Source organism: Peromyscus californicus, unplaced genomic scaffold (genome assembly GCF_007827085.1).
Source record: "Peromyscus californicus insignis strain IS unplaced genomic scaffold, ASM782708v3 Scaffold_5__1_contigs__length_169319896, whole genome shotgun sequence".
Classification (NCBI taxonomy): domain Eukaryota; kingdom Metazoa; phylum Chordata; class Mammalia; order Rodentia; family Cricetidae; genus Peromyscus; species Peromyscus californicus.
In genome coordinates this window covers 156,322,157-156,345,943 of record NW_026294573.1, presented here as the reverse complement: position 1 = coordinate 156,345,943, position 23,787 = coordinate 156,322,157, and the positions used below count along the sequence as shown (strand labels likewise).

General features: G+C 36.8%; 1 protein-coding gene across 1 annotated transcript in view; it reads left to right on the top strand.

Moving 5' to 3' along the window:
- Window positions 1-466: 466 nt before the first annotated feature.
- Window positions 467-23,787, top strand: part of LOC128097651 (solute carrier family 7 member 13-like) — a 41,726-nt gene continuing 18,405 nt past the window's right edge. Inside the window, exon 1 of the mRNA XM_052718310.1 lies at window positions 467-1,136. Within this exon, the coding sequence (XP_052574270.1) occupies window positions 467-1,136 (670 nt within the window). The remainder of the gene's footprint in view (window positions 1,137-23,787) is intronic.

Genomic DNA, 23,787 nt, shown 5'->3' with positions numbered 1-23,787 from the left:
CTTTAAGAATGACTGAAAATACTTCTGATTAGCATATAATGGCTTTGTCATTGGTATATTAATATTTTAAATATTATTAACAAGAAATATGTTAGCTGAGATGTTAGAAAGAGTTAAAATTAAGTTTTTTGCTGTTGTTTTTGGTTTTTTTGAGATAGGTTTTTCTCTGTATAACAGCTCTGGCTGTCCTGGAACTTGCATTGCACACCAGGCTGGCTCTGAACTCAGAGATTTGTCTGTTTCTGCCTCCAGAGAGCTGGCATTAAAGGCATGTGCCACCATCACCCAGCTAAAAGTTAATTATTTTAAAAACCAAGTTAAGTTCAGGCTTAAAAATCTCTTATAAGGAATAGATGTTTTAGTCAAGGCAACAACCTGTCTGACAGGCATTTGCAGAAAATTACAGAGAAGCATAATAAAGAAGAGCCCTATTTTTGAAGATTTAAAGATAGAAAAAGGCAAAACTATGCAGCTCTTGAGAGCGGTAGGATTTATCCGTGCAAACATGCTTTTATTAAGTTCCACCATAGGGACAGGGATTTTGTTTGTGTCTCCTAAAGGAGTATTAAAATACTCCTCACTGAACATCCCTGTCTCCCTAAGTATTTGGGCAGGTTGTGGCTTGGTGAACATGATGAATGCTCTCTGTCTTGCAGAGTTGGCAACCACCTTCCCTGTGAGTGGAGCATCTTATTATTTCCTCAAGAGATCTTTTGGATCCTCTATTGCTTTCCTGTGTCTTTGGATACAGATTTTTGGTCATTTCTTAGGCATTGGTGCTCAAAGCTTATTAATAGCTGGTAATCTTGTTCAACTTTTCTATTCTGGATGCCCAGCTCCAGAGTTCGCAAAGAAATGTCTGGCTTTGGCTGTTTTGTGGTCACTTGCAATTCTCAATGCTCGAGGGATAAAAACAGTGGCTCAATTTCAGAATATCAGCAGTCTCGTGAAGATGGCTGTTCTTTGTCTCATTTCTCTAACTGGGATTGTGCTGTTAGTGATTGGGAAAAAGGAGAATATGTACAGGTTTGAAAATGCATTGGATGCTGAACTTCCTGATGCCTCACAGATTCCAGATGCCATACTCCAAGCAAACTATTCATATTTAGGAGCATTAATCCTGATCAACATAGCAGGTAAATCCATTCATACAAATATCTAGCAGTATGACATAAGAGTTTGCCTCGATTTAGAGGGAAATTTTAATGATTGCTTCATGCTATATAATGAAGTGCAGTCTTCTCTATAATGTGGGATTATGTTTAAAGCACACGTGTATATTCATTAATGTAGACTGTATATAATTTAGCTTTCTTCCAGCCATGTCTTCTATATAAACTTAGGAATGTTAAGAATCTTCAAAAAATAGAGATTTTTTTAAACACTCTTGGCTTAATTTCATGTGATCCCAGCATCTTGAAATAAGTAATAATTATATAAAATATATATGAGTAAAATCACATTTTTAAGCTATTATAGGTCTCAGATTTTAATATACTTCACCTCAACTTCAAAACTTTGTTCTCTTCCCACAAGTACCCACTATCAAGCTTGTCACGTGTAGTCATCACTCTTGGTGTATTTGCATTGAAAAGTATATTGTACTTTCATATATATATGTCAATTGGAATAGTAACATGCCAGTTATATTTTATTCCACCACACATCATACAGGACTTTGTGATAGATTACAGTTACCTAATCATTCTGAACTAATAGTTCTCACTATCATGAGCATTTATAGTGTCTCTGGTATTTTCATCCTGGAGACAGTGCTATAATGAACATTTTTGAGAAAACAATATTATTTTCTATGGAGCAATAATTCTCATGCAGATTTCACAGCACCAAAAGAATTTTATATAATTGCACACAATTCTACCTGTAATATCTAAAAGATTTAATGAAAAGAATTCATTACATATCATGTAAAGTTTTATTTATTTTTCAGTAATTGCTTAACCTACAGAGTGATGAGTTTCACTGTGGCATTTCAATATTTGTTTGTCTTAGTTAGGGTTTCTGTTGTTGTGACAGAACAACCACGACCAAAAATCCAACTTGAGGAGGAGAGGGTTTATTTCATCTTACGGTTTTTAATCCATCGTCCTGGAAGCCAGGGCAGGAACCTGGAAATGCAAACTAATGCAGAGACCATGGAGGAATTCTATTTAGTAGATTTCTCCTCATTGCCTGCTCATCCTGGTTTCTTATGCAACCCAGGACCACCAGCCCAAGGGTGGCAACACCCACAGTGACCCATGACCTCCCACATCAATCATCAATCAAGACAATGCACCACAGATTTGCTACAGGTCTATCAGGTGGGGCATTTTCTCAATTAACGTTCTCTTTTCTAAAATGATTCTAGCTTGGGTCGAGTTGACATTAAATTAGTGAGCACTATATGTACCATTATATTTTGTCATCAATATGATGACACTACCTTTCTTCCACTCTCTCTGCCACCTTTTGGATGTTTCCTTTTTTTCTTCCCAATAGTTGTCCTTCTGTTTCGTATCACATCTAGTTCTGTTATCTTTTCTTAATCCCCTCTTCAGCACACTTCCACTTACAAATGCATACATTACAAATGGCCTACATAAATGCATAAATATATATGTACACATATAATTTTATTTTTGTTTTAATTGAAATCAAATTATCTAAGTTTTTCCCACCCTTTCCTCCATCCCCTCATAGATAGCCTTCCCCCAAACTCCTGGAATGTATTCTCAATCTCTCATGTTGATAGCCTCTTTTCCTATATTTATTATTATATACTATATATATATATATATATGTACATATATATGTTTATATGTAAATACAACCTGGTGATCTGTTTCTGATGCTGGTGTGTATATGGATGCAAGGCTGGCCATATGAATTTGACAACCAATAAGGTACCTGCCCCTGAGGCATGACCTCGGGGTTACTCTTAAGACCTGAGATGCATGTAGGCAGCTCTCTTCTCTCTGTGTGGACTGACTCAGGCAGCACAATACCATGGGACTGTACCTCAGACTTGAAGAACCCTGCAATAACTCTCCTTTTCTATTTTGTGAGTTTTGTTTCCTAATAAATTCCTTTCACCCATTAAGCAGATTCCAGTGGATATCTCACTTTATCAGTGCTGTGGGATGTCTTTCTGTATGCTGGGAATGTGTTGCTTTCATTGGTTGATAAATAAACAAAGCTATTTGGCCAGCGGTGAGGCAGAATAAGGCTAGGTAGTGCATTCAAACTGAAGACAGAGATGAAGGGTAGATTTAGGCAGAAGTTTGTCTATGTGATGTATTACATTGACAGATTTTCAGATGTTGATCCATCCCTACACCTGTTATATGAAGCCTACTTGATCATGGTTGAAAATCTTTTTGATGTGATCTTGGATTCAGTTTGCCAGTATTTTATTGAGTATTTTTACATCATGTTCATGAGGAAGATTGGTCTGTGGTTTTTCTTTCTTTGTTGCATCTTTGTGTGTTTGGGTATCAAGGTAACTGTAGTCTCATAACACCTAACTAACATAACTATAGACATGACAAGCATTGGTGACTGTTAATATATAAGCCTTCTCCATCTATATACCCTAAGGATTCACATATCAAGATAAACAGTCTGTAAACAGATGTACAGTATCAGGACAATGACCTTGAAGTTCTGACAATATATAAATTATCTAAAATGGATGTAGAAATGTGTAGTGCAACATGACAACAATATCCTTAATATGTATCAATATACAAAACATTTCAAATAGGAGTAGGAACATATATATATATATATATATGTATATGTATATATAATATGACAATTATAATTTTGAATTTATATCAATATACAACTTATATTAAATAGGAATAGAATAATAGTTTACATTTGTGTCAATATAAGAATCTATGTCAGTGAAAATTATCTAAGGCCGATAGTTTGCTAAATTAGTTTACAAGTAGATACAATAATCTACCTTAATATCCTATACCTATCTATTCCCTTTTTCTCTTTTCTTAAAGAGAATCCTGACTCTAAATTTTATGGTTCCACCCAAACCTATAACAACTTATGTATAACCCTGAGAAAATGAAACCTTTAGGAAAGGGGTATCATTTTCTTCAAATTGCTTCCTGCTCTTTAGGAGGCAATAGTATCTTTGTGGGATCCTGTAAGAAACCTAAATGGTTAAGTCTCAATAGGACTAGCTGTAAAGTCTGTAACCAGGCTCATAGTAATGGATAAGGTTATCTGAGATTCTGGCTAGAAGTTCAATATGATGGGCCATCTCATCTTGGAACTTTCCTGAAGAGTTTGCAGTCCAAAGCTGATGATTGAGTGGTGTTTTTTGGTTTAATCACATTATTATGGACTGGGTAGAGTCATTATTGTGTGGCCCCATCTTCCTTCTGGAGACTTCCAAGATTGCTATTAGAAGGACTTGTTTTTCACTGTGGAAAACCTGAACATTATTAATATCAAAATGGAAAGTTTGAATGTTAGGATGATGTGACACATGAAGAAGAATTCCTAGGATTCAAGAATAAGCATGGAGAGAAATAGATTCTTGACAACAATGGTCCCTAGATTATTGCTTTTCTTTTGTACCACACCAGTTGGCTTTTTTTGATAAGAGACAGAATCTCCTAAATTTTTCTTTTAACAACATGCTTGGGTTTAGAGAAGGAGAGAGCCACATTCCAACTTCAAAACCAGCTTGATTTCTAATTGAATCAGAACTACAATTGAGTTAAAGAGATATTGATGTCAGGCAGTGAGATATTACCCTGTAGAGTACATTGGTACCAATAGGTCCTTCTCTTCTGATGTAGATGTCTAGGTGTCCAAAGCCTTTTTATTTCTTGAAGATGGGTATTTCTGTTTTCCTGTAAGACAAAAAACATAACCTTGTTCTAACCCTTGTTTTTGAATTTTCCTTACAACTTGTAGAATTGGGTCATCAGTGGATGAGCTATCACTTCTCATCAAGGGGTTTCTCCTGTTAAAATTGAATTTTTATTAATTTTATTGGCATCCACTGCTTTTCTTTTCCTGCAGAAACAAAAGCCAAACTGCTTCCCCAGTGTAGGAGGTATCCTGATTTCCATTCCAAGATCAACACAGCTTTGAAGTAAACAGGCTTCTTTAGCTCAGGAGTTTTTTCTGTTGTCCAATGTCTTTCCACAGCTGTTGTCCTTTTCTCATCAGCATTGAGAAAATTCAGGGTTAATAGAGCACTATGCAATCTATTTCTGGGAGTCATTGTTACCTGTTGTTGTTTATTTAGCATATCCTTTAAAGTTCAATTAGATCTTTCTATGACTGCTTTGCTAGTGGGATTGTGTGGTATACTTGTAATATGCTTTATATTGTAATAAGCCAAAAAACTGTTTCATTTTTACTTGAGACATATGCTGGAGCATTGTCGGTCTATATTTGTATAGGTATTTCTATGATGACCATAACTTCTAATAGGTGTGTAATTACAGAATCACCCTTCAGATCTCAGAGGAGTTGCCCATTGAAATCCTGAATAGGTATAAATGGTATGGTATATATTTTTTAATTTTTCTAATTCTGCAAAATAAAACACATCCATCTGCCAAATTTCATTTCTTTGTATGCCTTTGGGATTACTTCCTGCAGGTAATGGAGTTTGGTTATAGAAGGAACAAGTATAACTTTTTTTTTTACAATTTCCTTGGCTTGCTGCAAAGTGATAGAAAAGTCCCTTTTCAAACCTGTGCTATTTATATGGTGTTTCTTATGAAATTCTGAGGCTTTTAGCACATTACCTATTAATAACTGATAAATCTCATCATTACCTTGTGCTAGAGGACCTGGCATACCTGTATGGGATGTGATATATATATATATATATATATGATGTTCCCTATTTCTGATTATTTCCTGTAATTGTATAAATAGTGAAGTAAATTCTGTGTTATCAGGAATAAATTCTGCAGTTTCAATATGTTAAACAACTCTCTCTGCATATTGAGAGTCACTAACTATATTGAGAGGTTCTCTGAAGTCCATCAGATCCATAAGAATGGCATACAGTTCTGACTCTTGTACAGAATTGTAAGGGCTTTGAACCACTTTACTTAAATCTCCTGAAATATATCCTACCTTTCCTGATTTATTTTCATCAGTGTAGAATGTGGGGATACCAGAGATTGGTTTTTGCCATACAATGTGAGAAAGGAATCATTCAGTTCTGTTTATGAATTCTATTCTTCTGCTTTTGGAATAACAGTTGTTAATCTCTCTCAAAAAATTACTGCAGATTCTTTTCCAGTATTCATTATCTTTCCATAAAGAGATTTCCACATTAATTAAAGGTACTACAATTTTTGCTGTATCCATTCTTGTCAATTGACAAAGTCTTAATTTTTCTTTTAGAATCAAATCAGAGATCTTTTTCACATATGCCTTTAACTTCTTACTTGGTTTATGTGGTAGAAATATCCATTTCAATATAATATCTTCACTATGAATCAAAATCCCTGTGGAAGAGTGTCTGGAGGGGAGTATGAGCAGAATGCAATTAAGTTCAGAGTTCACACAATCCACATGTGCCTATCATATTTTCTTTTCTACTAGAGCCAATTCCTTCTCAGCTTCAGCTGATAATTCTCTTGGACTATTTAAGTCCTGGTCCCTTTTTAGGTCATTTTTCAAATTTACTAGTCCAGTTTTAGATATTTCAATGATAGTTGATAAGTTGGAAATGTTTCCTAACAATCTTTGAAAATCACTACGATTCTACTATCTATATCTCCTGAGTTGGAACTTTTAGGATCTAATTTTTTATAGATCTATGTTATATCCTAAGTAATTAATAGAATCTCCTCTTTGTATTTTTTCTGGAGCAATTTTTAATCCCCCATGAGGCAAAACTTTGTTTATTTCTTCAAATATGCTTTCTAAAGTATCTAACTTTGGATCAGTTAATAAGATATCATCCATAAAATGGGAAATTATAGATTGTGGAAATTGTGCAGGAATTATTTCCAATGGTTTTTGCACAAAATATTAGCACAGGATGAAACTATTTCACATTCCCCATGGGAAGACCTTCCAGTGATATATCTTGACTGGTTGGGAAATATTATAAGTAGGTACTGTGAAGGCAAATTTTCCTCTTTCCTTTTATTGTAGAGGTATGGTTGTAAAAATTTGTCTTATGCCAGGTGGTGGTGGTGCACTCCTTTAATCCCAGCACTCGGGAGGCAGAGGCAGGTGGATCTTTTTGAGTTCGAGGCCAGCCTGTGCTATAGAGCAAGATCCGGGAAAGGTGCAAAGCTACACAGAGAAACCCTGTCTTGAAAAACCAAACAAAAAAAAACAAAAACAAAAAATAAACAAACAAAAAAATCTTTTAAGTCAATAACTATAGTAAGCAATTCTTTAGGTAGCAGAGAGGGCAAACACATCCCATTCTGTAGGGTGCCCACAGGCTGAATTACTTTATTAATGGCCCAAAGATCCATCAGTATCCTCCATTTTCCAGATTTCTTTTTAATAACAAATACAGGAAAATTCCAAGGGCTGATAGATTCTTATATATGCTGAACATTTAGCTGCTCCTGAAACAGCTGTTCTAAGGCTTGTAGTTTTTCTTGTGTCATAGGCCATTGTCCAACCCAGACAGTTTTATCAGTTATCCATTTTAAAGTTAGGGTTATTGCTACTTCTGAGAGTTCAATAGCAGCTGTGCTCTGTTTATGTACAGCCTGAATGGTTGGTGACTGTCTTATAATATATTCCCAGAAACATGAATTGGTGTGTGTTCAACTTCTGAAATTGGGAAAATATTGGTCCTAGTATTCCATTGCTGTAACAGATCATGGCCCCATAGATTCACTGCTACATTCACCACATGGTTTCAGCCTCCCTCACTGTCCTTCTGTCCCCATGCATTCAGTCCATCTCATACTTTGTTTTACCTGAGATAGGGGTTCAATCCCTAGAAATTGAAAACCTACCCCTTGAAGAGGTCAATTTGGATGCTATGATTTGGTGGAATTATAGTCATATCTTCACCAGTGTCCACTAAGCCTTCTAGCATAAAGTTATTTATTCATACTCTAAGCTTTGGTCTTTGTTCATTTGTGAAAGTCTGCCAAAATATTGGTTTTATGGTATTGTTTCAAAATTTAGATCCATCTATGAAAGCAGTTATACCATCCAGTGCAGAATTGTTCTTTACGTAAGGTACTAGATTATTTTATTGTCCTGAGGAAGAATTTCCTCCATAGTGACTGGATCACGTTCAGTTTGGAGGCCTGCAAGAGGCCCCCTGAGACATTTCCCAGTGGTAAAAGGTTGCCTTGTATGTCTCTTGTTGATCTGTATTCGTTGATCCAATGTTGGCCTTTGCCACATCTTCTACATAATCCAGAAGTTTTGGTCTCCTGTTTGGGTCATTTCTAGAAGAAGCATTGCTTCTAAAAGTGCCTTGTATACAATCTCTTCTTATATGGCCTGGTTTGCCACAGTTAAAAGTTTGGCACTTTGACAAATCAAAACAACTCTGAGATTGTCAGAATGGCTAAGATCAAAAACACTGAAGACACCTTATGCTGGAGAGGAAGTGGAGCTAGGGGAACTCTCCTCCACTGCTGGTGGGAATGCAAGCTTGTACAACCACTTTGGAAATCAATATGGCACTTTCTTAGAAAATTGGGAATCCATCTCCCCCAAGATACAGCTATACCACTCTTGGGCATATACCCAAGGAATGCTCAACCATACCACAAGAGCACTTGTTCAGCTATGTTCATATCAGCATTGTTTGTAATAGCCAGAACCTGGAAACAACCTAGATGCCCTTCAACTGAAGAATGGATAAACAAAATGTGGTACATATACACAACGGAATACTACTCAGCAGAGAAAAATAATGACATCATGAGGTTTGCAGACAAATGGATGGATCTAGAAAAAATCATCCTGAGTGAGGTAACCCAGACTCAGAAAGACAAACATGGTATGTACTCACTCATAGGAGGATACTAGATGTGGAACAAGGATGACTGGACTGCTACTCACATCACCAGGGAGGCTACCTGGAAAACAGGACCCCAAGAAAGACACGGGGATTGCCCAATGACAGAGAAATGGAAGAGATCTACATGAACAGCCTGGCCATGAGTGTGGGTAGTGAAGGGCGAGGGTCGAGGGAAAGAGAGCTTGCGGGAGCTGGAGATCCCATCTGGATCAACAACAGAGAGGGAGAACAAGGAATAGGAGACCATGGTAAATGAAGACCACATGAGAATAGGAAGAAGCAAAGTGCTAGAGAGGCCCACAGAAATCCACAAAGATACCCCCACAACAGACTGCTGGCAATGGTCAAGAGACAGCCTGAACTGACCTAATCTGGTGATGGGATGGTCAAACACCCTAATTGTCATGCTAGAAACCCCATCCAACTACTGAGGGATCTGGATGCACAGATCCACAGCTAGGCCCCAGGTGGATCTCTGGGAGTCCAATTAGCGAGAATGAGGAGGGTTTATATGAGTGAGAATTGTTGAGACCAAGGTTGGATAAAGCACAGTGACAAATAGCCAAATGAATGGAAACACATGAACTATGAACCAATGGCTGAGGGGTCACCAACTGGATCAGGCCCTCTGAATGGGTGAGACAGTTGATTGGCTTGATCTGTTTGGGAGGCATCCAGGCAGTGGGACCAGGTCCTGTGCTCATTGAATGAGTTGGCTGTTTGAAACCTGGGTCCAATGCAGGATCACTTAGCTCGTCCTGGGAGGAGGGGACTGGACCTACCTGGACTGAGTCTACCAGGTTGATCTCAGTCCTTGGGGGAGGCTTTGCCCTGGAAGAGGTGGGAATGGGGGGTGGGCTGGGGGGAAGGTGAGGGGGGCGGGAGGGGAGAGAACAAGGGAATCTGTGGCTGATATGTAGAACTGAATTGTATTGCAAAATAAAAATTAAAAAAAAGTTTGGCACTTTGATGCCTCTTTACACCTCTGGAAATAACCTCTCCTATCTAAGCCTCATCATCATAGTTAAGAGACTCAACATTGATTTCGTGTTGGATCCATTCTTCTATGTGTGCTGATCTCATCTTTAAAGGTACAGTTATCCTTTTGCATTCTATATTAGCATTTTTCAAAAGCCAAAGATTGAATTAATTACTTGTCTTAATTCTTGGTCTGATATTGTATTATTTATAGCCTTGATCAATCTTTGTTTAAAAAAAAATCAGTAAATGGTTCTTTTGACCCCTGGAAAACTTTTGTATATAGCTCAGTTGGTTTCTCCCATTCTGGAATCTTTTCCTAAGCATTTAAGTCTGCTGTACGGCATATGGATAATTTATGATCATCAAAGGTAGATTGTGCATCTATATCAGCAAAGCAGGCCTCATCAAGAATTTGATCTTGGGATATCTCAAAGTCTCTAATCTTACCTTGCTGCTAAAAGGCCTTAGCTTCTCTCAGCCAGCTATTCCATTGTAATTACTGGCTATATTCTAATACAGCTAATACTAACTATTCCAGTCATTTGGCATGATCCTATTTCTACAAGACCATATATTTATTTAACATCTGTTTCACTTATGTTGAATGTATATCATAGGTAACTACAGATTCTGTGATGTTCTTTAAATTTCTTATATGTATAGGCTTCCATATATTCTACATATTCTTCAGGATATTTATCAGTTGCTGGCTTTTCACAAACTGTTACAGGGTATATGTCATTATGTGCCGTGATGTTTGGTAAGACATCTTAACTCTGTAAGGCACTGGAAATGCTATGACCTCTCTAGCCTTTCCCTTCTTCTTGTTAGCACTCTGACTATCAGTTCTAACAGACTCCTCCACAGCTTGAAATTGATTAATCACAACCTTTTCTAAATTCTCTGTCTCCTGTACTGTAAATTATTCCAGTGACTTCATGAAATGAAAAACGATTTTCTGGTCATCATAAACATATGATTACAAAGATTTCCTTTTATTGACTAATGATGATCATTGCTTCTTAGAAATTATCTGTATGGTGTTAAGATTGCTTTGCAGACTGACTAAGTTATCCATTAGTTTTCCACATTTATTTTCAATAGAATTAAATCTTGAAGTAGATTTATTATTAGAAGACTGAAGTTCATGTGGTAAATTAGCAGACTCCAAAGAATGAATCCTTTTGTTTAAGTTCTCATTACCACTTTGCAAAAACTGTATCAGTATCATTAATGTTTCATATTTGGTGATATTATTAAATTAGTTTTTTAATGATATAATATGAATTACTACGCTAATCACCATTATGGTAAAAATTGTATACATCCCAGGAAGGTCATATATGTCATGTAAAATTTCATCCATAGTATAAACAAAGAAGTCTTTAAATTCTCTAATTGTTACATTATCCACCACAATGTAAAATGTACTTAAAATTTGTAAAGAAAAAAATTTATTTATTATCAGTTTAAGGTGTGAAATTATCAAGTAATTTATCTTAGCTAAGATCCTCAAAAGATGGTCCTAAGTGTCCAGATGTTGCAGGTGTAATGAACCAGGTTGGGGGAATGCCTGGTTCACTTGATGATTTTTGGATGTAGTATCAATGTTTTGCCAGTAGGTGTCAAAGGAGGAGCGCCAAGACAGGTCAATTGTGAGCTGACTCAGCTCCCTGAATGGGCTTCTGTGAACCAAACACTCACCCAGGCAACCCCTACCCATGAGTACTGGCCAGAGCTGCCGAGATTACAACAAATGAGTCAATACACTGAACAATGGTGGTGGCTGCACACGGAATGGTGATGGTGGCAATGGCAGTGGGAATTTCAAAAGATGGAATTGACAGCAGCTACACCAAACAGTTATAAAAGTAAAGGAATGGTCTGCTGGCCATCTCTTACAAGGCTGGGGGCTGTGATCTGGTCCAGCCTCTACAAGCACAGAACTAGAAAGGTGCATAACATGGGCACCTTTCTCTCTGACGTGGTGCTCTATCTGCTATGAAACGAATGTGCCTCTGGCAGTGGTTACAATAACTGGTGCTGCATGATCTGGCTGGCTTGGGAGTTCCTGGCTCACACGCCTTGTGAGCTGCCTGGACTACAGGCTCTCTGCACAGCTGCTGTATGCAGGTGGTCACCTGAGCGGGGGTCAGGCAGCTCCTGGGGAGTTGGGCTGCACGCAGGCTCTGCAGGGTGGAGAACCTCATTAGCACCTGCCTGTGGGCATTAAGGTTTAGTCATGCAAGTAGCAACAGTAGGGGTACATGGGTCTCAGATACACATGTTTGGATGCCAGACAAAGTAAGATATCCATGGGAGTCTGCTTAATGTGTAAAAGGAATTTATTAAGAGAGAAAAGTCATGAAAGAGAATAGGAGAATCATCGCAGAATCCTGGACGTCTGAGGTACAGTCTCCCACTGTTCTGCCACCTGAGTCAGTCCATACAATCCAGGCCCATGAGTGAGAGAAAAGAGTGGCATACGTGCATCTTAGGTCTTAGGGTAGCCCCGAGGTCATGCCCTGGGCGCAGGTACTTCAAGGTTATAGGGAGAACAGTAACCTGCTACATCTCGAGATGCTGTACCTTAAAGTCATAGGTGGAACAGATATCCACTATACTCTGTATCTCTCATTTTTTCTCTAGTCTTTCTTTTCATTTTTCTTTTTATTTATTCTTCTCTCATACAATACATCCTGACCACAAAATCCTCTCCCTCCACTCTTCCCAGTTCCCCCTCATCTCCCCTCTCCCCGAGATCTACTACCCTTCATTTCCCTACAGAAAAGAGCAGGTCCCCCAGGGATATCAACCAAATATACCATAACAAGTTACAGTAAGACTGGGCACAAACCCCATGTTAAGGCTGGATGAGGAAACCCAGTAGGTGGAAAAGGGTCCAATGGGTAGGCAAAAGATCAGAGAAACTCTACTCTTACTGTTAGGAGTTCCACAAAAACACCAAACTAAGGAATCACAACATATATGCAAAGAATCTAGTGCAGACCCATGAAAACTCCATGATTGCAGCCTAAGACTCTGTGAGCCTCTCTGAGTCCTTCTTAGTTGACTCTCTGGGTCATGCAGGTTGTGTTCTTCTGGTATCCTCAAGCCCTCTCCAGCTCCTATGCTTCTTCCTTCCTCTCTTATGGATGTTTCCCTGATCTCTGCCTAAGGTTTGACTGCAAGTCTGAGCATCTACTCCTATCAGCTGCTGTAGAAAACCTCTCTGATAATGTTTGGGCTAGGCAATAACTTATGAGTATGGCAGAATATCACTAGAAATTATTTTATTGAATTTTTGGCCAGCCATTCATACTAAGTACTCATAAGTGGATATTAGCTATTAGATAAAGGATAATTGCACTACAATCCACAGACTCAGAGACACTACGTAACAAGGAAGGCTCTAGGCCTCGTTTATGGATGTCCATGGGAAGTGGAAATAGAATATATTATGCATGTGGACCATGAGAAGGTGGGCATCAAAAGAGGAGAGAGTATTTTGGGGAGGGAGGGACAGAGAGAATCTGGGGAGAGTTGACCAGAATTGGGGGACATTTGGGAGATGATGTGAAAACTTCCTGGAATGTGTGAGGGTGACCCTAGCAGAGATTCCCAGTAATGGAGGATAAGAAGACTGATCTGGTCATCTTCACAACCAGGCAAGGCTTCCAGTGGGATTGGGACACCAACCCAGCCACAAAACCTTCTATCCACAACCTGTCCTGACTGCAATATGTGCTGGGAATATGTGCTGGCTACCGCTCAGAGTTTGTGGGAGTAGCCAAAAAAATCATTAATTTTGATAAACAGTTCTTCCAATGTTACACATTAATATCAGTATGCAGAGTATAGCATTTACAGATGATACTATAGTTATTACAGTGCCATTGTATAGGCCCATTCAATAATATATGATGTTACAAATGCTACAAAAGTAATGACTTTTATCTAACCTAAAGGACAAAGTATACATTATCATCATTGTGGTGATATTTTATTTGTGTGCCCCAATAAAGCTTATCTGGAGATCAGAGGAAAAACCAGCTACTATATTAAACACAGAAGTCAAGCAATGGTAGCACATGCCTTTAATCCTAGCATTCTGGAGGCAGTGATTCATCTGGATTTCTGTGAGTTCAAGGCCACACTGGGAACAGAGCCAGGAGTGGGGGCACATGCCTTTAATTCCTAGACTAGTTAACCATAGAGGTCTGAAGGTCTTTACAGACAGACATGAAGTGATGGAGCTGGGCAGAAAGAGGTAATGATGTGTCTGGGTAGAGAAAGAAGTGAGATGGCAGGGCACAGAAAGGATATAGGCATGAGTACACAGGAAGTAGCTCTCTCTTGGGCTGAGGATTTCCTAGGGTAAGAACTTGTGGCTATGGCTTGTTTGTTACTCAGATTTCTTGGCTTTCACCCCAATATCTGGATCTGGGTTTTTGATTAATAAGACCATCTAGCAATTCATCTTACACATCATTAATATTTAACCTTTTCCCCATGCTTTAAGAGAATGTAAGACACTTGCTAATTTCCATAAATTACTCTGAACTAAATTGCCAAATTGCAGCATAGAATCTGACATCCCAACTCTATGGTACTGGTTAGAGTCATCAACGGTGGAACTAATTTCCCTAGTTCCATTCAAACCTTTGTATCTCTATTATGAGTGAGAACATTTTCCTCAAGGGAAGACATGACATAAGGACACCAAACAATAACTTCTACTTGGAGATATTAAAAAGTACACAAGACTACTCACTTTTATTTTGTTGTCAATGTATCCAGTCAGATTCCTTGTTGGTAACCCACTTCAAACAAAACCGCAGATTTTTGGAACTAGTAGCATTCGTCTCCTATCCTTTAAAACAATATGCATGGAGCATATGTAATTTATTATGAAAATACTGGGTAGTATTAAGTATAGATAAACAAATTTAAAAGGTTATATTTAAACAGTGAGTTCCTTTACCCATGCAAATAGCAATTCCTTGTACTCTCACAAGATAATTTGTAATTTACTTACCATTTGCCTGGAGCCTAGCAGGTCCTCTGTGGCCATAATGACCAGGTAGCTAAGAAGATACATTGATTACAACAGAAATACCCATATCTCCAAAATTTACCCCTTTATTAATTGGAGTATTGGGAATATAAGTCCAGTAAGTATGATTAGTCCCTGTTATCTATACAATCACCACAGACAGCAGAGCAATGAACAAAGTTGTACCATTCAAAAGTTCATTAGCCAGCTAAACTTTTGCTTCCCATTCTTCCAATAATTTCTTAAGCTGTCACCAAGTAGGAGGATAGCTGTCTGCTTCAAGGCTTTCTATATCTCTTATATCCCAGAGTTATGTTATTCATGTCAACAACCAAGGCATCCAAGAGACTTTGCTCTTTTGCTCAAGTTTTATTAATTTCAATGGTATCCACAACTTTTAGTGTCCTGCAGAAGCAGAAGAATGACATCAACCCCATCATAACACCTTTCTTGGTTCACATTGTAATGTCAAAACACCCTTATACACAGGCTGACTCAATTCTACAGTTTTTCCACAGTCCAATGCCTTTCAGCAGCTGTTGTCCATGTTTCATTATCATTTTAAAATTTAAAGTTAATAAATCATTATGTAATCTATCTGGGAGTATTCATATTTCCCTATTGTTTTATAAGAATACCTTTTAGAATGCAATTAGATCTTTCACCAATTGCTTTTCCTGTAGTATTATTTGGTATCACTGCAATAATGTGTTTTACAATATAATGTACAAAAACTATTTCATCTTACTGGAAACATAATCAGGAGCATTGTCAGTTTTAATTTGTATTGTTATTCACAATGCAAATAATAGGTAATTAATAATAAATAGGTAATTACAGCAAAAGTCTCTTCAGAATTTAGAGCAGATGCCCATTAAAATCCAGAGTATGTATCAATAATATGAGGTATATATTTTAATTTTCCAAATTCTGATAAGTGAAATACATCTATTTACCAAATTTCCTTTCTTCAGAGGCCCTTAGGATTAATTCCTGTAGGTAAATCACATGAATATTACACAAAGCAAATAAGACAATATTTTTATAATTTCTTCAACTTGTCATCAGCTAATGAAACTTTTTTGTTAAACCTTTTCTAATAATATGATGTTTTTAATGAAACTTTGAAGCTCCTAAAATGTTTCTTATTAATAGTTGATCAATTTCTTGATTTCCTTTTGAAAATGGCCCAGGAAATCACATAGGTGACTAAATATGAACAATGTGAAATGGGAAATTTGTTTCCCAGATTGTCTGTTGTTGTTGCATGAACAATAAAGTTAATAATGAATTAGTTTAGCGGTTTCTATGTGTAATACAACTCTTTCTACATATTGAGAATCAGTGATTTTATTAATAGTTTCATTAAAATCTAGTAACACCACTAAAATGGAATTTATTTTGATTTTTGGACAGAAGCATGAGGACTTTGGGCTACTTAAATTTCTTGCTATTTAGCCCTCCATTTTTAATATATTTGCATCAGTATAAAATGTAAGGATCCCAGAAATACATGCTTTTTTCTATACATGGGGAGGAACCCATTCAGTTCTCTTTATAAATTGAAGTTGTTTACTTTGGGGATATTTGTTGTTGATCGCCTCTAAATTATTGCTACAAGCTCTTTGACAGTCATCATTAATTATCCATAAGTGCATAATTTCAATATTAGTATACGGCACTATAATCTTAGTTGGATGCATTCCTGACAAATGATAAAGACTTATTCTTTCCTTTAATTAAGTCAGAAACTTTTCAGGACAGGTTTTTAACTTTTTCCCTTGTTTATGGGCTAAAAAATATCTATTCCAAAATATTATCCTCCCTTTGTATAATGAGTCCAGTAAGGGAATGGGTAGATGGTAAATTTGCTAAAATTTGCACAAATTTCAATTGTGAGATCTAATCAATCCACATAGGCATTGTGTAATTTCTGTTCTACTTGGGTCAACTCCTTTTCTGCTTCAGCTGTTGATTGCCTTGGACTGTTTCAATCCAAATCACGTTGAAAATTTTTAAAAAAATGTTTAATTCTTGAAAAGTCCATCCTATGGTAGGCTTCAACCAATTAATATCTCACAATAGTATTTGAAAATTATTAAGTGTGTGTAATTGATCTCTTCTAATCTGTACCTTTTGTGGTTGGAATCCATGTTTATTTAATTTAAATCCTAAATAATTAAGAGAATCTCTTCTTTGAATCCCCCAAGAGCAATTTGCAATCTCCATTGACATAAAATCTATTGCACCTCAGCAAACATTCTTTAAAGGATGTTAATATCAGTGGCAGCTATTAAGATATCATCCATATAATTGTAAATAACGATTTGAGGAAATTATGAACCAATTCCAGTGGTTGATTCACAAATTATTGACATAAAATTGGACTATTTGTTGGGGAAAGACATTCCATTAATATCATTTTACAGACTGGGAATTACAAGTAAGCACCGTAAAAGCAAATTTTTCACTATATTGTTTCTACAACTGAATAATAGTAAAGAAATAATCTTTTAAATAAACAGCTATTATAGGCCAAGCTTTAGGCAATAAAGAAGGTAATGGAATTCAAAGTCATAAAGGACCCACAGATTGATTAATTTTGTTTACACCTCTCAAATCAGTATACATTCACCATTTTCCAGGATTCTTTCTATTACAAATACAGGGAAATTCCAAGAACTTACAATTTCTTCAATGCATTAAGCATCTACCTGAACCGGTATTGGTTTAAATATTAAGGCAACCCCACATAGTTAAAAGGGAGGTTTATTTTGTGGGATAACTTACAAGTGAAGGGATAGGTTACAGGGTCTGGGAATGTTGTAGTGCAGTCCAGTGGTGTTCTCCTGAGAACTCTGCTCAGTCTACCTCAAGTGTCCAGGATCCAGGAACCAAGAGAGCTGGCCCATCCAGATCTCGAGTCCTCAATGGTCCTCTCTCAGCTCTCCCTTGTAGGTGTGACAGTTACTGAAGCCTCAAAGGGGTGGTACTTCCAGGTCAAAGCTGGAACAGCTACACACTACAATTCTGTACTAGTTACTCAAGCACTCACATTTTTTTCTTTTATTAAGGACCACTTCTCCACCCACACAGGCTTATTAGTTAACCATTTTAAAGTCAGAGCATTTGGGCTAATGGCAATGTCTCCTACTCCAAATTTGGGTAGCTAATTCCTGCCTTGTCTTTTTTCTGGGCAACCTGTATATTCTGTGATTTTCCTTGATAATTTTTCCAATAACTTTTCCAGGAATGCATCCCATTTTTAACATAATCTATACGTTGTTTCTGAAATTGTAGGAATGTTGATTCAAGCTCCCTGTTGTTAAAGCAAATCTCTCTGCCATAAATTCATGGCTATATCAGGCACATAAGACTTTATTATCCATTCTTGTTCTTCATGTTCTATACATTTAATCCCTTCTACACTTTGTTTTATCTGACATAACATTCCAATTCCTAAAAATTCAGTAGACACTTCTTGAAGACATCAATTTTTATTCCATGACTCTTGAGAAAGTATAAAGACACCAGCTTCAATGTCTACTAACCCTTCAATCTCAATCCCATTCATTTTCTATTTGAATTTAGACCTTTCATCAATAATGAGTTTGACAAAGCACCTTTCTTCCTGTACTTACAAACTTTCCTGTCCTACATACTGGAGCTGCTTTACCTTTAAGTTGTGGGAGGAATAATAATTGAGCAATTCCATCACCAGCTTCTATTTGCATGGTCTTTTTTATAGAAGCACAATTTTAATTTCTCCTATGGAATCTTCAACTATAATTCATGGGTATACAATAAATCCTTGAGATGTTAAACTACTTCTTGCCACCATTATTCTTACTGTCCCTGGTGAAAGAGAACCAACCATAAGCTCCAGTGGCTACTTTATAATTAGGAAATTGTGGGAATAATGTTACATGTTTACCCACAGCTAATTCTCAAGCAGTGCTTTCCTGAAATAGCATGCATTGCTGATTAGCTGTCCTACTGCTGAAAAGATGTTGTTGGCTCATGTTGTTTATTCTTGGGTCCTGAACAAAGCCAATCATCAAGTTTCCAGACAAATTGTCTTTCACTTTTCTCAGAGATCTATATTCATTAGTCCAATATGTACCTTTTCTGTACCTCAAACAAACTCCTGAGGGTTGAGACCATTTTCCTTGATTATACTCAGGCAACACATTTTTTTTTTGAAATTGTTCAAAAGCCAAATATTCAACTAAAACTTTCATAACATCAGGATCAGATACTGCTTTTTTACAATGCTGAAGTTGATTTTTGTAAAAATTCAGTGTCAGCTTCCCCTGAACTTTGTGTCATTTTGGTAAGTGAGGTAGTTCTCCTCCCTGCCCCCTTAACCTCATCCCAGACCCTTAATGCTGCTAAATGACATTGCATGATAGTGGAGTCATCAAATTATACCTGTCTTTGTAAATCAGCATATTTAAATTCACCTAGAAAATGATCCTTCGGTATTTTCACTATTCTAGCATGATTATGCTATTCCATGCCTGCTGATTCCTCTGTCCACAGGTGAGCCTCAACTGTAGCTGAGGAAGGCTTCTAATATAACTGCCATTAAGTCCTGATGTTGTGGAATAATTATGTTCTAAGAAGCCCAATTATTTAAAACATGTCTTACAGAAGTTGAATGTATTCCATATGCCAGCGCTACTTCTTTAAATATTAAGTTTGTCATATCTGTAGGCCTGCAGTCTAAACTTAGCACTGAGGATACTGATTATTTCCAGGCAATTCCTGCACAGTAATGGGAAACACCTGTGAAGGTGTCCTTATGACTTTAGGCAACCATTTTCCTATTCCCTCATAAGGTGGCATCAGAGGTCTTTGATTAAACACTTTCACTTTTTTACTGAGGAAATTTCTTTTTTTATTTCTTTTCCTTGACTCTTTTCTACCAGGAATATTTTTTTCTCCTCCTGTTCTTTGTCTTGCTAGTCTTTTTTCATGTATGTCTTTAATTCCTGTAAATGTGCAGTTAGCATTTCAATCTTTCTCATTTCTCAGTCTGTACCATCTAAAGAAGGATATTCATTTCTAGTGTCTTGATATTCTTCATTTCCATTTCTTTCTGAAACAACATTCTTATCTTCATGTGAGAAAAAATTCTCCACTGCTCACTGACACTTTGTAGCCAGAATGGTTTCCTTTTTATTTCCCTGTTCCACATCTGAGTGAACTTTCTGTAATTTCTCACTCTGCAATGGCTCCAGAGCATTAGAGATTAATTACATAAAGACAAAATCTTTACTGGTATAGGCTCCCCTCTCTGATGAGCTCTTCTTAAACGTCTCAAAACTTGTTCTCATACTATCAGTTTTAATTGAATATAAGGAGTTGCCTCAAACCAATAAGCCTGCCATTGAAATAATACCAAAAGTTCTGTAGGGTGTTTTTCTTCCATTTTCAATCTATTTCCTTTTAACACACACATTAGCAACTGCAAATACTTCTGCTCCTGTGATGGTGAATTCCCCACATACCTGCCCAAACCTGGAGTTTTTCCTATGGTCTATCATCCAGTCCTGGAGTATTCAGACACCTCTCTTCTTTGAGCCCATGATGTTGGGTGTCAAATGTCAGTGTTTTGTATTGCATAGGACATTCAAAGAAGGAAAGCCACTCAAGAATGAAAGTTTCAGCTCACTGACAACAAGGAGAAAAAGGTTTTGTGAACTGAATTTCAAACATCTGTACAAAGGCTTATACATTTGTTTTTTAATAAATAAGTTCCTTTAAACCAAAACACCTTTGATATATTCTATATGTTCTCTGAAGTAAATATTCACACCCTTTCAACTTTAGTCATTATCGTGTACTGTTTGCAGTACCCAATACTCAAGACACTCCAGATATGCCATGATAGTCTTGTGACCAAAGTCGTGCAATGGATGGAAAACTTCTTCAAAAAAACAACTCTATAAAATCACAGAAAACAAATAATATTCTCTACAATTTATAATTACTTTAAGGTATATGTACCTCCAGCAAACAATGACTATATTCTAATGTTACCCTAGATATGGTAGGAAAGAACTATTTCATTCTAATGTTTATCCTAGATTCAATGACTCTACTAGATTTAGATTCCACTCCCAGTACTCTATCCCTGCATCCCCCACACCTGATTCCCTCCTATTCCCATCCTGTTCCACTCTCTGTCCACTGAGAAAATTTATTCTATTTACCGTTCTCAAGGAGATTATGTGTCCCCCCCCCTTGAGCCCTCCTGTTACTTAGCCTCTCTGGATCTGTGTGCTATAGTATGATTATCCTTTCCTTGATAGCTAATATCCACTGATAAGTGAGTATATACCATGTTTGTCTTTCTGGATCTGGGTAACCTCACTCAGGATAATTTTTTTCTATTTCCATACTAGCCTGAAAATATCATTTTTAACAGCTGAGAAACTCCATTGCAAATATATTACATCTTATTTATCCATTCCTCAGTTGAGGGTCACCTAGGTTGTTTACAGTTTCTGGTTACAATGAATAAAGCTGCTGCTAACAAAGTTGATCAAGTGTCCTTGTGGCAGGATGGTAACTCCTTTGGGTCTATAACCAGCACTGGTATAGGTGGGGCCTGAGATAAATCTATCCCCAATTCATTTCCTGAGAAACTGCCATTTTGAGTCTCAAAGTGGATATACAGTTTGCCCTCCCACCCACAATGGAGAAGTGTTCCCCTTGTTCCATCATGATCAAGTAGGCTTCATGCCAAAGATGCAGAGATGGCTCAACATGAAAATCAGCAAGTGTAATCCACCATATAAACAAACTTAAACAAAACACACCCAACATGATCATCTCATTAGATGTCAAAAATCTTTGACAAAATCTAACACCCCATTCATAGTAAAAGTCTTGGAGAGATCAGGGATTCAAGGGATGTACTTAAACATAATAAAGACAATTTACAGCAAACCTATAGTCAGCATCAAATTAAATGGAGGGAGAGTCAAAACAATTGCACTAAACTCCGCAACAAAACATGACTGTCCATTCTCTCCATATCTATTCAATATAGTATTTAAAGGTTTAGCTAGAGCAATAATACACTAAGGGAAATCAAGGGAATACAAATTGAAAAAGAAAAAGTCCAAGTATTGCTATTTGTAGAAAATATGATAATATATGTAAGTGATCCAAAAATCTATCAGGGAACTTCTACAGCCTACAGCATTTAATTTTAGTGAATCTTTGTATTTTTTTCTATTTAACTCTTTTAGCTATGAGATGATTGTTTTCTTTTGAATATGAATTCTTTTTGTTCTCCACCTTTCAGGTGTGCCTTTCAGTTACTAGCATGAGATCATTCTAATTTTTTTGATGAGTATTTAATGAATAATATGAACTGCACTCAGAACTGCCTTCATTGTTTCACAAAGTTTTGGGTGTGTTATGTTTTAATTGTCATTCAATTCTATGAAGTTATTAATTTATTTCTAAATTTTTTCTAACCCAATTCTCATTAAGTAGATAGTTGTTCAGTTTCCATGAGTTTTGAAGATTATCTTGTTTCCGTTGGTTAATATCCACCTTTAATCCATGGTGGATAGATATGATTCAGGGCATTATTTCAATTGTCTTGTATATGTTGAGACTTTATGTCTGAGTAGGTGGTCAGTTTTATAGAAACTTATGTGTTCTAGAGAAAAAGATACATTCTTTTGTGTTCAAGTACAATGTTTCATGAATATCTACAAAGTACAAATGATTTATGTCACTTGGCATCAATGTTTCTTTACTTAATATTTCTTTGGATCATCTACCAGTTGGCAAGGTTAGGTACATTATTGAAATCATCCACTATCATTGTGGTAGGGTCAATATATGATATTAGCTTTTGTACTGTTTCTCTTATGGACTTGGTTGCCCTTATGGTTGGTGGAATAATCTTTAGAATACTAATGACTTTATTGTAGCTTTTCCCTTGATGTAGTCCCCTTATCCATTATTTTTGGTTAGTTTTCGTTTGACCACTATTTTGTCACATTTTAAAATGACTATACCAACTTGATTCTTTGATCCATTTTCTTGTAATGACTTTTTTCATCCTTTTACCCTAAGGTGGATTTCAGTCCTTAATAAGTGTATTTCTTGGATAGAGAATAAAGATACAACCTGTTTCCTAATATAATCTGATAGTCCTTGTCTTTCTTTTGGGGAATTAAGACAATTGATATTGAGAATTATCAATGAGCAGTGTTTGTTGATTCCCATTACTGTGTATTGTGGTGTGGGGATTCCCCCTACTTCAGCCCAATTTTGGATTGATTTTCTGAGATTATTTATGCCTTGTGTTTTATTGGGTGTGGTTAACCTTTTAATATTGAGATTTTCCTTCTAGTGCCTTCTCTACAGCTATATTTGTAGAGAGATACTGTAGATAGATAAATCTGGTTTTATTATTCAAAGGTTTCTTTCTCCATTTTTTTGTGATTGAAAGTTTTGCTGAGTATAGTAATCATGCTTGGCATCTCTGATTTTCTACAGGTTGTTGGATATCTGTCTAGTCCTTTCTGGTTTTTAATGTTTCCATTGTAATATTAGGTGGTATTTTAATGAGTAAATGCTGTGATAAATCACTGATTGGCCAGTGGCCAGGCAGGAAGTATAGGTGGGACAAGGAGGAGAATAAAGCTGGGAAGTAGAAGGCTGAGTCAGAGACACTGCCAGCCGCCACGATGACAAACAGCATGTG